The 15,373-nt window shown below is 38.1% G+C and overlaps 1 protein-coding gene across 9 annotated transcripts in view; it reads right to left on the reverse strand.

The window, feature by feature from the left end:
* Positions 1-15,373, reverse strand: part of SNX29 (sorting nexin 29) — a 688,321-nt gene that overhangs the window by 545,752 nt on the left and 127,196 nt on the right. The window contains exon 14 of one of the 9 annotated variants that reach the window (XM_072610004.1): positions 12,234-12,346. The exons of the other annotated variants lie outside the window; for them this stretch is intronic. Coding sequence (XP_072466105.1) covers positions 12,322-12,346 — 25 coding nt within the window. The 3' untranslated portion in view covers positions 12,234-12,321. Of the gene's footprint in view, positions 1-12,233; positions 12,347-15,373 lie in introns of those variants that run through there. 9 annotated transcript variants of the gene reach the window in all.

Consider the following 15,373-nt stretch of genomic DNA (forward strand, 5'->3'; position numbering starts at 1 on the left):
AGCATATACATCATGCACACAAAAATTACAAGAGGGAACGTGAGGTACAAAGAATTTCAGGCCAGAAAACTTGGTTTCAAATCCCAGCTTAGCTATTTGCTAGATAGTTATTTCTCACTACTACTGAGAGCAAGCAGGCACAATGGATGGAGTGTTGGAGTCAGAGTTAAGATCTCAGTATGAATCCTCCCTCAGACATCTATTAACTATGTGATTCTGATAAAATCACATAACACCTCTTTCTATGACTGTTTTCTCATCTCCAAAATAAGGGGATAAAACTAGATCATAAAATCATGGATCTAGAGCTGGAGGCTACGAGACAGGTTATCTAGTCCTTGTTTTATAGATGAGGAAAATGAGACCCAGAAAGGTTAGTCAATTGCCCAAGGTCACAAAGGTATTAAGTGGCAGAATCAGGTTTTGAATTCAGGTCCTAGAATTGTATGACCCTAAGTTTAGAGCTTTCTAGCTTTGATGTCCTTTCTAGAACATCAGAGACCATCTAGTACAACTTTCTCAATTTACAAGTAACAAAGGCCCAACGAGGTTAAATCACTTGACAAAAGTCACATAGATAGCAATAAATGTCAGAGCTGGTTTTAAACTTAAGCCCCATAATCTTTTGCACAGTACCACACTGCCACCCTTCCAGTTTTAAAGCTTTGATCCTAAGGGAGAATATGGCAGGTATCATAAGAGAGACATAAAATGCTTCAACATTTCGAAGTTGAAAAAGTCTGTTAACAGCTAGGGGAAGTGGGGAAAACTTCATAGAGCAAGTAGAAATTAAGCCAGCTTTGAAGGCAAAGCTCATGTGACAGGAGAGCTGAGGTGTTTCAAATGGGGGAACAGAATGCACAGAAATATGTAAAAAGAAAAGCCCAGGGAATATTTGGATAATAACAAATAGTTCAACTTAGTTCAGAAGAAAAAGTATATAACGGGAAGTTCTGGGAGAAAAAAAAGATTATAAAAGTGGACTGGGTCAGTATCAAAACACCTAGTTTCAATACTGTTATGTGTTAGTTTTTATAATAGGTCACTTTGTCATGGCAAAAGTACAAGTGAAACATTGTAAATATTAGGGGTTTTTTTTTTAAGAAGTCGAGAGTTATACAGGTATCATTCCATTTCACATAAACATCTTTCCAAAAGAACAAAGAAAGAAGAATTACCATGTCATTTTCAACTTATACCTGAGAAATTTCAACCTTAGACAGGTTAAGTAACTCAGAAAGACAACGTCCCATTATTGATAATAATGAATCTGGAAATATGCAGGTAGTCCTACTCCCATTCTGATGTTTCAGCTACTAAATGACACTATCTCTTCACTATAACCAACTCCAGCAGTGATAAATACAAGCAAAGCCAGTGAGCTCCCACCAGACGAGTGAAAAGAAGTCATTCTCTGTGCCCAGTTGGGTCACACAAGGACAAATATCTTCTCCTGCTCATGGACTGCAACTGCAGTAATTAAGAAAAATTAGGCTCTCAAATATAATCTGGTGATGTGTTCAAGGCATCTTTGTTGTTCAGGAATTAGTTCATTACTAACCAAGAACTGTAGCTATTTAAAGGCGTGATGCTGATTCTCCCCTGAAGTAATGTTACTAAAGGTGTTAGGTTAGCACAAGGTGAACACAATAAGAATTGAAATCAACAACCACAATGAAAAATAAGGATGGTGATATTAACGTCACAGGAAAGAAGTAGAATAAAAGATTACAGAGAGTTTTATAAACATGAAGGGGAGACAGGCATGCAGCAAGAGTAAAGAACAATGGATGCCTCAAGTCTATGCCCCACTCTGAAAATATCCTCCACTCAGCTGCCAAAATGATTCTCTTAGCTAAGAGTAGGGAACCTGTGGCCTTGATGCCACATGTGGCCTTCTAAGTCCTCAAGTGTGGCCCTCTGGCTGAATCCAAATTTCACAAAATAAATCCCCTTAGGATTTGTTCTGTAAAACTTGGGACTCAGTCAAAAGGCTGCACTCACAGACCAAGGTCACCTGTGGTCTCAAGGCTGCAGGTTTCCCACCCCTGTAGACTGTAGGTCTGACCATGTCACCCCACGACTCAAACTCCAAGCACTCTCCAGTTCCTCCAGGATCAAACATCAAATCATTTTTTTGACACTTGAAAACCCTTCACAATCTGACCATCCAGACCTCCTTTGTTCACTCCCATTGACACTCTAAGATTCAGCCATTCCTCATACAGTCCTCCCTCACTATTCTGTTCATTTGCACTGGTTTCCCATCATGCCTAGAACACTTGCTCCCTTTACCTCTGACTTCTAGCTTCCTTAAAACCTAAACTCAAATCCCACTTTCTGCAGGAGTCCTTCCCGCTGCCCCTCCTTGCTTTCCTCTGAAATGACCTTCCACTTACACTGGGTACATAACTTGCATGTACACAGTTTTTTGCATGTTATCTCCCCAACTAAAATGTAAGGTCCTTGAGTGCATCCCCACTGCTTAGCACAGTAAATAACACAGAGTAAACAATAAATGCTTTATCTATCTATACTTCAATTGCTTGGGATCTTATTGTTTTGGGTGGTCTCTCCAAAGGTGGAAAATGTATGATGTGTAAACTATTCCCAGAAATATTTTGTAGCGATGAGAAAGTGGTCGCTTGAGTTATTAGCTGTTGCCCTCTTCTCTATGATTTTTTTCGACTCTAATAAAGTCTGTAAGACTTCCCTGGTTTTCAATCTTTCCCTCTCAGACAACTTGAGAACTGAGCCCTCAATGTCCTCAAAACTGTGATGCCTCCAGCAGGTACTACATCTATACCTCTTTGGTCTTGCTCACATGTTCTTCTCAGCTATTTTTTTTTATTATGTCAATTCTACTTTAAGATGTGACATGCACCCTGGATTCTGGCAGAGCAGATTTCAAAGGGTTCAGTGGAAGGAAAGGGAAAGATCTGTAATATCAGCTAAAATTCTATGGGAAGTAAACCCAAGGGGTGGAAAATTTTCAAGAACTAAATTCCGAAGACATAAACAATTCTAATAAGTAAAATTCTGAAATGGCTGAGAACAAAACAACTAACTTAGGTTTTTTTAAAGTGACATACAAAAGATGAAAGCAAGGGCAGATAACAGAAGATGCTTACAAAAGCAATGACACGGTACTGTATGAACAGTGTCAGGGACTCTAAGGCTCAGAAGGGGCTAAGACCAAACAGGAAACTTCAGGACAAAAAAATGCTCCCATATTGTTGAACAGAGTTGAATGAAAAATAAGGAGAGGACTGCTACCAGGGAAACTTAAAAAGGACAAAAAATGCTTTCTTAGCTACATTGTTGAAAAGAATTAAGTCAAAGAAGGGATAGGATTATTGTTCAGATGGATGGAATGGTGATAACTGACAGAGAGAAATCCAGGCTGCTTAACATTGATCTGGCTTATGTTTTCTCTACCAAAACAAATGATGTTTGGAAAAGAAACAGGAAAATAGAAATAGCTACTAGGGAATTGATAATCAATGTGTATGTAAGGAGAGAAAATAAGAGAGAACCTAACTTTTCTTCATTCACCTGGTCCTAATGAACTACATCTTTGGGCACTGTAAGAACTGGAAGATGTGATATTAAGTTACTATCAACACATGTGAAAGACTGTAATGGAAGAGATAACAAAGCATCAGAGAAGGTGTTGCCCCAGTTTCCAAAAAAGGGAGTAAGAAAAATATCTGCAAACTGTGACCAATAAGTTGGAATTCAATCACTGGCAAAATTTCAAAATGTAATAAGAGAGAGAGTCAATGATCACCTAGAAAAGGAATCAGTAGAGCTTCTGAAAGAAGAGATTATACCAGAAAGACTAAGCTTATTTCTTTTTTTTCTTTATTTTTTTAACTAACCTAATAGCTCAGGAAAAAGTTGCACGTGCAGTTTACCTAAATTTTAGTAAAGGGTGTGACAAAGTCCTATACAGAAGTGGTCCAGATGGTAGTATGATTACATGGATTCAGAGATGGTAGTATGATTACATGGATTCAGAGATGGTAGAAGAGCAGAAAACAGTCATTCGTGGTTCAATGTGAAAGTGGCAGTAGGTCTCCAAGGGGCATACCCTCAGGGAACCTTTCTTCTTAGCTTTGAGCTGTTTCTGACTTTTATCAGAAACTTGGGAAAAACCTTAGATGGATGCCTATCAAATTTGTAGATGACACAAAGCTGAAAGGGATAGCTAGCTAACTCAAAGGATGACAAAAATAGGATCCAAAAATATCTTGACAGAGAGAGTACTGGGCTGAATCTAATAAGAAAAAAATTAAAGAGGGATAAATGTAAAGTCATACTTGGGTTTAAAAAAATCAACTTCACAAGTACAAGATGAGGGAGGCATGATTTTAAAGCAATTTCTGTGAACAACGTGTAAGGTTTTTAGTGGACTGCCAGCCCAATTTGAGTTGAGAGTGACATGACAGCAAAAAAAGAAAATAAAAGCTAATTCAATCTGAGGCTTTAAGAAGAAAGGATCAGTGTTCAGGGCTAGAAAGTGATACTCTCCTTGCGCTTCATTCTAGAAAGACCATACATATCTTAATGTGCTCAGTTCTACACCACATTTCAGAAAAAATGTTGATAAAACAGAGAACATCCAAAGGAGGGCAACCAGAATAGCAAAAAGTCTCAAGACCAAGCCATGAGGACCAGCTGAAAGATATGGAAATGTTTAGTCTGAAGAAAAAAAGCAACCCGTGTGGGGAATATGATATTGTCTTCAAGTACCTAAAGGGCAGTGAAATGAAAGGGAGGTTAGATTTGTTCTGCTTGGCCCCAAAGGACAGAAAAAGCAGAAACGCTAAAGTTTCAAAAAAGCAAATGTGGACTCAATGCAAGAAAAAGGATCTTAAAAATGAGACCTATCCCAAAGCAAAATGGATATCTGGGGAGACAGTAGGTTTTCAAGCCAGAGCCGAATGGCTACTTTTCAGTTATACTAGAGTGGGCAGGTCAAACTAGAAAGACACATTATACATCCTCTTAATCTGTTATTATTACTTGAAAATATTTAACTTTCAGCTCTTTGATCAGTTTGCATTCTGAATACTCTGCTCACCACTGGATGGCCAGTTAGTTTCTATGGGTGATATTCTTTAGCTTGGCAAAACATGCTATTTTGGGTTACCAATTGATGCTCTCTGGAATATCATAATCCAATTTTTACTTGGATTTCTTGAAACCACAAAGTAATTTTTTGCTTTCCTAATTGGTTCTATTTGGAAATCAAAAATTTTTTTCCTTCTTAACTGAAAAAGCAGTGCTTTGAACATAGTGTTTAATAAATAATATTTTATTCATTCAGTTATTCACTCACTAAGGTTCCTTCCAACTCTGAGTTTTTTTGCTTTGGTAACAGCACCTCACACAACACGATCAGGGCTGTGATACTGGTCTAAATGTGGCGAATCTACGTTCAATGATGCAGAAAATATTTTGTTGTAATAATCTGAACTGATCTTCTCCCCTTTTTGGTCTTACTTATTGTCTTTCTTCCAGTTTCACCTTCAAATGCTCCCAAGATATTCTGGCTTAATTGGATAACATAAGAAGTTTTATCTAAATTCATTTCCTCTACCACTTCTTGATGTTTTATGAATTAATATTGTTCATAATCTACCATCCTTCTCTGAAATGCTCTTAGCTGTCATATCTTTCCATGTGCCAAATGGATGATGTGTCTGTAGGCTGAAGGCTTTTGAATATTCTATTGGCCTCCTCACTGTGGTAATGAATTTTCAACCACTGAACTTCCTTTGAAAATGATGATAGTCTGTGTTGGTACCTGGTCTTTTCTCCATTTATCAGTTTTCAGTGCCGATAGTTATTTAAGTAGGTCAGGCTGTTTTAACTGCATGCCATATCTTCCCCTTTTATTCTACTAATATGATGTTGATTTTGATCACTGTTCTAACAATCAATAATTAGACCACATACAAACAACTGATTCAGAAATGACTACCCCAGATGTTTCCTAACTATTCAGATACAGCCAATATTTCCACTATATCCTCAGATAATTCAATGAGATTGGAAATGTTATTCCTACTTTTCAAGGAGGAGAAAAATGAGGCACACTGCAATTATGAATTACTTTGTAAAGAACAAATAATAACAAAAATTCAGATCTACTGGTTCCTGGACTGTGCTCTTTCTATACTTACTTCCTAAAAATCTTAAAATGTTATGGTCAATTTCATTTTAATTTTGGTTCCTTAATCCTAAATTTTCTTAGAAAATTGTTTAAAATTAAACTCTAAAACTTCTGACAGGATCCAGTCTGATTAACATATAACTATAAAATTTTAAAAACCACAACTATAAGACCCTATCAGCTAAGGGTATTAGAGAATAACATGGATCTGCTAACCCAGTGAGTGACCCATTAAAGCTAGATATGCAACCAAGGTAGTCTCAGATATAACTTCAACAATAAATGGTTTCTATTCCCTGACTACCTGGCATTCTGCCTTTCAAGGGTATGGACTGACACAAAGTATTCCATTTGTCCATTAAACAATATACAATGGTCCATATTAATTGAGCCTACCAAATCACTAGACTCAATTATATTACTATATACCCCATGTAACTTGGTGAAATAAAATATCACAGTCAACATGAAATGAACCTTCCATCCTGCTAATCCAAAAGAATACCAACTATGTAAAGATTCAGTGTTAAACAGACCCAAGAAGGCAACTGCATAATGTGTGAAGTGCATTTTGATGCATCTAAAAAAACAATATGAAGTCAATGTGGGATCATATCATACTCAAAGACACAAATAACAAAATAGTTACAGAACTTGGGAACAAATTTACAAACTGTAAGATGAAATAAAAGTAACTTAACTCATCAATTAATCAAATCATATCTAAAAAGAAGAGCTAGTCACACATCAGAGAAAGTTATATGACTATACAAATTGCTTTATACATCCTTTTTTTCTAGCATTTTTTTTCTGCCACTCATTTAACCAAGTAGGAATGAACAAAAGGAAAGGGAAACTTAGAAGAAACATTATTTTTTTTAAAAATGGCATCACTACCACATTTTTTAAAAACTAGATCAAGGCCTCCACCTACCTCCTCTCAAACCTCACCATATACAACTACTTTCTGTATATGCTATCATGGCCCCATTTGTGGGATAAACTGACTGGAAAGAGAATCTAAGAGTTCTAAGTGAGAAATGATAATAGCTCAAATCAACACACATTTCTTAAGTGCTTACAAGCAAAAAGGACTGTGCTTGATGTTGAAGGGACCCAAATGAAAATAAAACAGGGTCCCTGCTCTGAAGAAGTCTTAAATCCAGGAGAAGACCTCATATTGAGCTCCTATTATGTATGTTACAATAATATTAGATAGAATAAGAAGAAAAAAATGAAGCCATCCCTACCCTTAAGAAACTTACATTGAAGTGAGTATGAGGAAGGAAAAATAAATGCTCACCCTACAGCACAATGGAGAGATAGACAGGGAAAGCAAGCCTTCCCAAGGGAGGAGATGCTCAAGCTGAGCTTGAAATGAAGACAATGGTTTCAAGAGGCACAGAGAATGCACTCTAGGCATCCAAGAGAAAATCAAAACAAAGGCACAGATTCAGGGAATCAAATGCTGAGTTTGGGGATCAGCTAATCGACCAATTTGGCTGGAACTGGGAGTGTGTGAAGGGGAATGATAAGAACTAAACCAGGCAAAGCAGCTGCCATCTCTCTTCAAGACTCAGCTGAAGCATCCCCTTCTCTATGAGGCCTTTCCTGCATCCCCCCAAGTGTCTCCCCACAAAAACATTACCTTGTATCTAAGATAATTAGAACACAACTCCTTGAAGGCAGGGCCTGTTTCACTTTTATCTTTATCACTTCAAATTCTACCATAGCACCTGGCACATAGTCTAATATCTAAATGATATTAGACAGAGTTTTAGATACTAAAGATATAAGCTTATACTTTATCCCAAGAGCAAGAAAAGAAGTGAAGATTTTTTGAATGAATGAATGATAGGTATATCCTTGAAGATTATTCTGACAGTGTAGAGGGTAAACCAGAACTGAAGGATGTCAGACCATAAGTGATAAAGACCAAGATTCAAAGTGGCAGCTACAAAAGTGAAGAAAATGGAGAAGGGAAAAAAGAGAAGGGGAACGGAAAGAGTAAAATCAAAGGATGTCATCATGACAGAAGTAACAAGCCTCTGCAAATGACTGGATGTTGGATCAGGAGAAGGTGAAAGAGAAGGAAAAGTCAAAGATAAGTCTGTGGTTATGAACCGGAGAGACAAGAAGAATGGTGGCATGCTCAAAAGAAACTGGAGAGTTCAGACAGACCAAGAGGAACATCGCAGAGGAAGATAATAGGATCTCTTTTGGATATGCTGAGTCTGAAATGACAATAGAAAGAATATCCAAATGAAGAATTCCAACAGCATCACCAGATTTAGAGCTGAGACATTAGAAATCATCTAAGCAGGCTCCTACAATTTAAGGACAAAGAAACTTAGGTCCAGAAATGGAAAGGGACTTGACCTGACTCATGACTATATTAAGTAGAAGAGCAAGAACTGGAATGTAGATCTCATGATTCCTAATCCAGTGTTCTTTCCACACCATCACCCTGCCACATACAGAAAGATACACTAAGAACAAATATAAGAGATACAAAATACCATGATGACTGAAAGAAATTTTTTACAGTTGGGGGGATCCCAAGAAGCCTTCACTAACATGGAATCTCAGCTAGGTCTTGGAGAATTAACCAGGTTTTCAAAAGGTAATGACGAAGGAATTCAAAATTTTATGAATGGTACAAATAAAGTGATTAAGGTAGCGAAGTAGTTGGGGATCAGTAAGTAATACAGTTTGACAAAGTGTCTGACACAAATAATAACTGACATTTACACCATGCACAAAGTACTTTACGTATGCACATAATCCATTTCAGCCTCACAAAAATGAATTCTATGAGGCAGGTACTACTGCTACTAGTGTCTCCATTTTACAGATGAATAAACTGAATGTCAGAGAGAGTGAATGAATTATCCATGGCAGGACAGTTAAAGAGGAAGGACAGAATTGGAATCTATCAAATACTGACTTTCTAATTTTCCTGGTCTTTAAGTCCAGTATTCTATCCACTATATCACACTGCCTTCACTTAACAGAATAATCTGACTATAAAGTTTGTTTGAGCCAAAAAGGGAAGAGCCTTGATGCCAGCTTTAAAAAATGGTCTTTATTGGTAATGAGAAATCTGTGAATTTCATGTATTACATGAGGAGCTGCAGAGGGTGAGGGAAACTGAAGTTAGCCCCAATATATAATTCAGGCTTCACTGTCCTTTTTTTTGTTTCTTACAAGTGCTCTGTTTGGGGGTCATCATCGTAACTATAACAGTATGCAGCGCAGCACAGTACAATGCAGACCTGCAGCTGTTTCCCAGCTCCTCAGCACCCCGTGAAAACAAAATTCTCACTCTTTCAACAGGGGTAATTCTGCTCACCTCTGCAGCTCTACATCAGACCACCTGATGCACAGGTGCTGCTGTGTGCATTAGCAGCAGGGTCTTCCAGGCCACGGCAGAAGATGTAGAGACCATAGAGACTATCTATGAACTTGGCAGAGATCATCACAAAGAGGAAATTGCATAGTTATGTCTCACCTGCTCTGGCAAGCCATCCAGAAGTGATAAAAAAAAAAAAGAAAGCAAAGAAACAACAGCTTCCCTCTACCACAAAGCAAAGCATGGAGTTTGCACAACTCTGCAACTGTGGTTCCAGGGGAAAAGAAATCTCAATCACCTTTCCATCACTCAGAGGCTCTCATGTCTCTGCGTGGCCCTTGACTTTTGGGCACCACACACTACACTGTCATCAAGAACACGATGAGGAAATGATGAAAGAAGATGAAATTGGTCTCAGTTTTGTTCCTTTTTAGCAGTTAGCTGAAAGGCCTCATGGGTGAATGGGGGAAATGACTGCACTAAATGAAAATGAGGTTTTTTCAATTGTCAGTGGATTTCAATGACCTATTCTACCTCCTTTGTTTCCTGTTACCATAACCAAGATATGACTGGACCCCTAGAGCAATCATTTCCCTAACTTTCAAAAGCCATGTGGACTTGGCAGTTGTCTTTCTTTGTACTGAATTGTCGATGCTGCCAAGAATATCTCCTCTGCTCAGCTTCCTGCTGCTTCCCTCACCAGCACTCAAATAACAAGAACTCGGTTGGCAGTGATGTCATCAGAACTGTTACCACCTGCAGGGCACTCACATGTTGGCTATATTTAAGATCCAGTCTTCATATTCAGTGACACGGAAATTGCCACCTTGTGAGCTACCAGAAAAGAAGATTCAAAAAATGATCTTCTAGGAACAACCAGGTTACATTCCTGCCTCACCAAAGTGGAAGGGAAAAGGGAAGGGCTTAAACTGAGCAACGCGGTCTCAAAGTACTGAGATCAGCAAAGGGCAGATATGTGAAAAAGTCTCATTCACCTGGCCTCACCCATCACCTGCCCTCTGCTGTCACTGCACACAGCTGCTCTGTGCTTTGTGTTTCTTTGAGGAGATTTTTTGGCCACTTCTAATTACACAAGACAGCAAAATGTAACATTAATAATATAAATGTATTTCTCTCCCCACTGGATAACTACACTAACCTTTTAATGAGAACTGTATCATATTTATTGCTTCCTGTAAATTTTTATCCCTTCTTGCTTGTTCCCTTTGATAAAACAGTGACTCAGACTTGGACTTCTTTCTTTCTCCTTAAAAACAGCTGCACATTTTCAGCATTTTGATGAACCACCCAAGCCCACATTTGATGCAGGCTTCATGGTGAACATCTGGTGCGGGTGCTAATGGTGCTAACACCTCACTAATTGTATATGGACACATGCTTCAAATACAGCTGTTCCTTTTGTTTACCCCCTAAAAAATTTAACTCATCAACTAAATAAACTGAACCTGTGTTCTTAGTTGGAATCCAGAGTGAACATAAAGGATAAATATGTTGATTTCTTTTTTTCTGGTACATCAGGGAAAGATGCTCAGTTCTGGGCCCTCTCTTCCACAACTTTCACATGGATAATTATTGAGAAAGCTGACTGCTATCTAGCTCTGCCTTTACCATGATGTACTTCTGAAACTAACAGAGGTCATGCTTAATATGCTGAGTCTGAAGTCAGAAAAACTAAGTTAATATCCCATATCTGAGATTATTTTTTTTGTGTGTGTGACCTTGGACAAGTCATTAATCTCCTTGCTGATACTTAGTTTACTCATTTGTAAAGTGAAGAAATTAGCCTGTGAAGTCCCTTCCTGCTTTAGAATTGTGATCCTATGGGGGGACAACTCTTAAAATAGGGGTTCTTAGCCTGAAGATTCATAAATAGATTTCAAGGGGTCTGAGAACCTGAATGGAGAAAAAGTTACATCTTTTTTGGGGTTTTTTGGCAAACCTTTACATGAAATTTAACACTTCCTCAGATTATAATTTATTTTTTTTAAATAATATTCTGAGAAAAAAATCTATAGGCTTCAACAGACTGTTCAAGTTGCCCATGACAAAAAAGTTTAAGAATCCCTGCCTTAAGGGAGAACCTTTCATGGGGTTGAATAAATGGATGGTTCTATACTCTTTAACGCTTTGAGAAGATGATGATATAGTCTCAAACACAGGCACAAATAAACCTAGGTTTTACTTACTTCTATCTCTCCCTGACTCCCATTTTTAATTACTCCTAAGAGATACATTATCCATACAATTTCTGCCAGAAAGGACATCTTCATTTTCCATGACTGGTGAAAGCTAAAGTGACCAGTAGCAGAGAGATGGCTCCAAGTGCTCGCATTTTCCTGCCTGATAGTGGAAGTAGGAGCCCCATCAAGAGCTCCCAACCAAATCAGGGAACAGTATGTAATCCTCAAGGGAGAGCCTATCCTAAAACACAAAACGGATGACTCCTAACATCATCCTAACATTCCTAACTCCTTCGACCATTCTCAGGGTCCAGTCTGGAAAGGTTAAATTGTTTAAACGGCACTAACAAATTCATTACAAGAATCTTCTAAACAACTAATTGGTGTTACAAACAAGAAGTTACTTTTAGGAATTCTTCTTTGAAGGTCAACAAACCAGGTTACCTCTGTAAAACATCTATTAGCTCATTTGAAAAAGCTGGATTATTTACCTAAATATTATGAAAAATCCAAACCAAATGAGGAGACATAAGAACAGGTTGGTGTATATTAGGTAGGCAACGCGTCCTTCTAAGTAACAGCAGGAGTCAATCCCCGTTCTTTAGGTGTTTCCTCAAAAGAAAAAGGTAATAAGTATTAATTACTAGATGAACTGTTACCCCAAATTCTCAGCAATGATAAAAAATGCACTGCTGACTTCAGGATTAAATTCTGGCAAACTCTAAGGAAAACAACTGTCCTTAAATATCTCAGGTCTTATCCAAATATCTGTGTCTTACATTCATATCTCACAAAACATCTTTATTTCCTCACCCTACATACTTCCTTTGCCTGTTGTGATATGAGTCACTATAGACTTGTCAGTCATTGATAAAGTACTACAGGAGGAGAAAGAAGTACCGCCTACTTTACCAAATGAAACTCAGTCTAATAAACTAGCCAACTACTCCATTTGTCATCTAAGAAAATAGAATGATGACAGAATGACAAAATTAGATCATAACTACAAACACTGATAGAAGGTATAGAGTACATCTCAGAAAGACACTAGACTGAAAGATCCGAAAACTAGAGCATATATAGAATTAGGCCTAGACATCTAAACCTGTATTTAGTTTTGAGGTGATGATAAAGATGATATATAGGATGAGAGTGAAGCTCATTTCTGGTCTCTGTTCACTTGTAAGATAACGTTAAAGGGGAGAATATTAACCCCCAAGTAACATACACAGTGGGTCCATAACTCCAATATTTTCACTAGTCTTTGGATATGAACAAGCAAATGACCTTCACACTCCCTGTTGTCTTTCCTTTATATCATACCACCAGCTATGTTTCATAATTCCAATTCCATCTTACATGGCCTTCCTCTGACTCTAGCCTAGGCCATCACTCCAAGCTATATTCATGAGCCTTCTAAGATAGGAGTTCTTAACCTTTTTTTGCATCAAGGACACCTTTGGCAGGATAATGTTTTGAAATGCATAAAACAAACAGGAAACCAATTATATGAACATGCAGTTATCATAATACTGAAAACAATAAGTTCATGGAGCATGGTACAGCAGAAAGAGCACTGGCTTTAGAGTCAAATGACCTGGGACCAAATCCTGACTTTGCTACTTTATACCTTTGTGAGCGTAGGAAAGTTCTTTAATCTCTCCAAACCAGAGCTCTTCATCTTCCAGATAAGGGGGTTGGACTAGATGACCTCCAAGATCCATTCCGGCTAGTCTTCTGAGGTGATCCTATGAACAATCGTCACTTGGGACCACCAGGAATTGGCCCTGGACGTTCACAGGCTCTTATGAGTAGGTGGTTCCCAAGCCAATTCCATACTAGGCGACTATCTGAGAGCTTTTGTTCTTGCCTTTTACCTCTTTAGACAAGAATTCCATTAATCCCTTTGGACAGATATACAAGAAATTGATTCTCACTCCCTGAATGACTTTTCTCTTTAAAACTTAGGAGAAAGAGCCTGGGAGCAAAGGCAGAGATTTAGAGTTTTCATAGAAAGGCAATACATGGTATCTAACTAGCCATAACTCAGCAGAGAATAACTCATTTCTACCTGTCCCTTTCAGGTATGGGTGCAACTCATTCCATGAATAAATAGCAAGCTTCATCCATCACCTATTCACAGAGGACAGACATACAAAGAAGAAAGCTTGCAAGGCAGTCAAGGCCTGAAGAACATAGAAACAGGAGTATTGTGTCAAATGAAGAGTAATGGGCCTGGACACAATGAATTCTGTGGCTCCCTGGAAAGTGCATACAAGGAAAAGATGCTTTTTTAACCTGGCATAAACATCACCATTCATCCCAAACAACTGTGGCACCAAGATCAGTTAAGGACTAAACTGTAGCTAAGCTTTAGGGAGAATGACCTAGAGAAAATGGCAAGTTACGTTTGGTTAACATGCCTAGAATGATGAGCCCATAAAAAAATCAATAATAATAATACTTGACATTCACATGATGTCAAGTTTATATACATATTATCTCATAATTTACCCCAGTTCTACTCCAAAAACACTGTAGCTCCAAAACTGTACCTAGCCTTGACACATAGCAAATAACTGACTGATCTAGCTGATCCCTGGGATTGCTCCCCCCTCTAAGCCTCTGTTTGAATTCGCCCTGGCTGGTTCAGAAGGCCACTGCCTAAACAATGAGTCTTCCTATCAGTAAGGCTGATTCCTAGACACACCATGGCAAGCATGCAAGCAACCAGGCTAAACCAAATATTCAGATATCCAAGGCTTCTGTTGATACAGGAACAACATACACTTGATGACACGGTGCTCATGTTAATCAAAAGGGGCCAAAGACAAGGGAACTTTGTCAGAGAATTTAGCTGCAGATAGATATGAACACAACTGAAAACAAACATATTCCGTAATAAATACCACAACCATGTAATTATTCCATTTCACTTCTTTTTGTCTCTTCATCCCAAGTAGTTGTCTGTTTTACAGACAATCTGAATGTTAGAACTTTTGAAGTACAGTAAACTCTGAGTAATTGGGCTGACTTGGCAAAACTGGAGGGAAATAATGATTAATCAAATTATCTGCCTAAGAGATTATTGTATAGCATTACATACTATACAAAGGTTGCTGGTTTTCAAATATCTCGAATAACAGAATTAGACTTCAGAAAAAGAAAGGGCAATAGCCATCATCTAGCACAACCTCCTCATTTTAGAGATGAGGATACTGAGACCCTACGAAATGAAGGGCTTTGCCCATCACAGAGTTAACTGAATCTTTCTCTGATGAGTCAGAAGACACTTCAAGAACTTGCAGCGCCTCAGGTTCTCATTCTGAATATCTAATTCCTCCACACTACAGATTTGCAGAGCTGTTGGTTGAAACAGAAAAGTGCTGAATTACAGAACCTCAGAGTTGGAAGGAAACTGAGATGCTATTTATTCAAAACCCTCTCCCAACAGAGTCAGTCAATATCTGCTGAAACACCTCCAGCAAGAGGGAACTCATCACATAAATAATGTAGAACATTCTACCATTGGAGAGCTCTAATTGTTTTTTTTAATTAATAAAAATTCTTCCTTATGCTGAGATAAAAATCTTCTGTTAACTTCAAACCCTGATCCGAGTTCTGAGTCATGGAACTACA

The sequence above is a fragment of the Notamacropus eugenii genome, chromosome 1 (assembly GCF_028372415.1).
Source record: "Notamacropus eugenii isolate mMacEug1 chromosome 1, mMacEug1.pri_v2, whole genome shotgun sequence".
NCBI lineage: Eukaryota > Metazoa > Chordata > Mammalia > Diprotodontia > Macropodidae > Notamacropus > Notamacropus eugenii.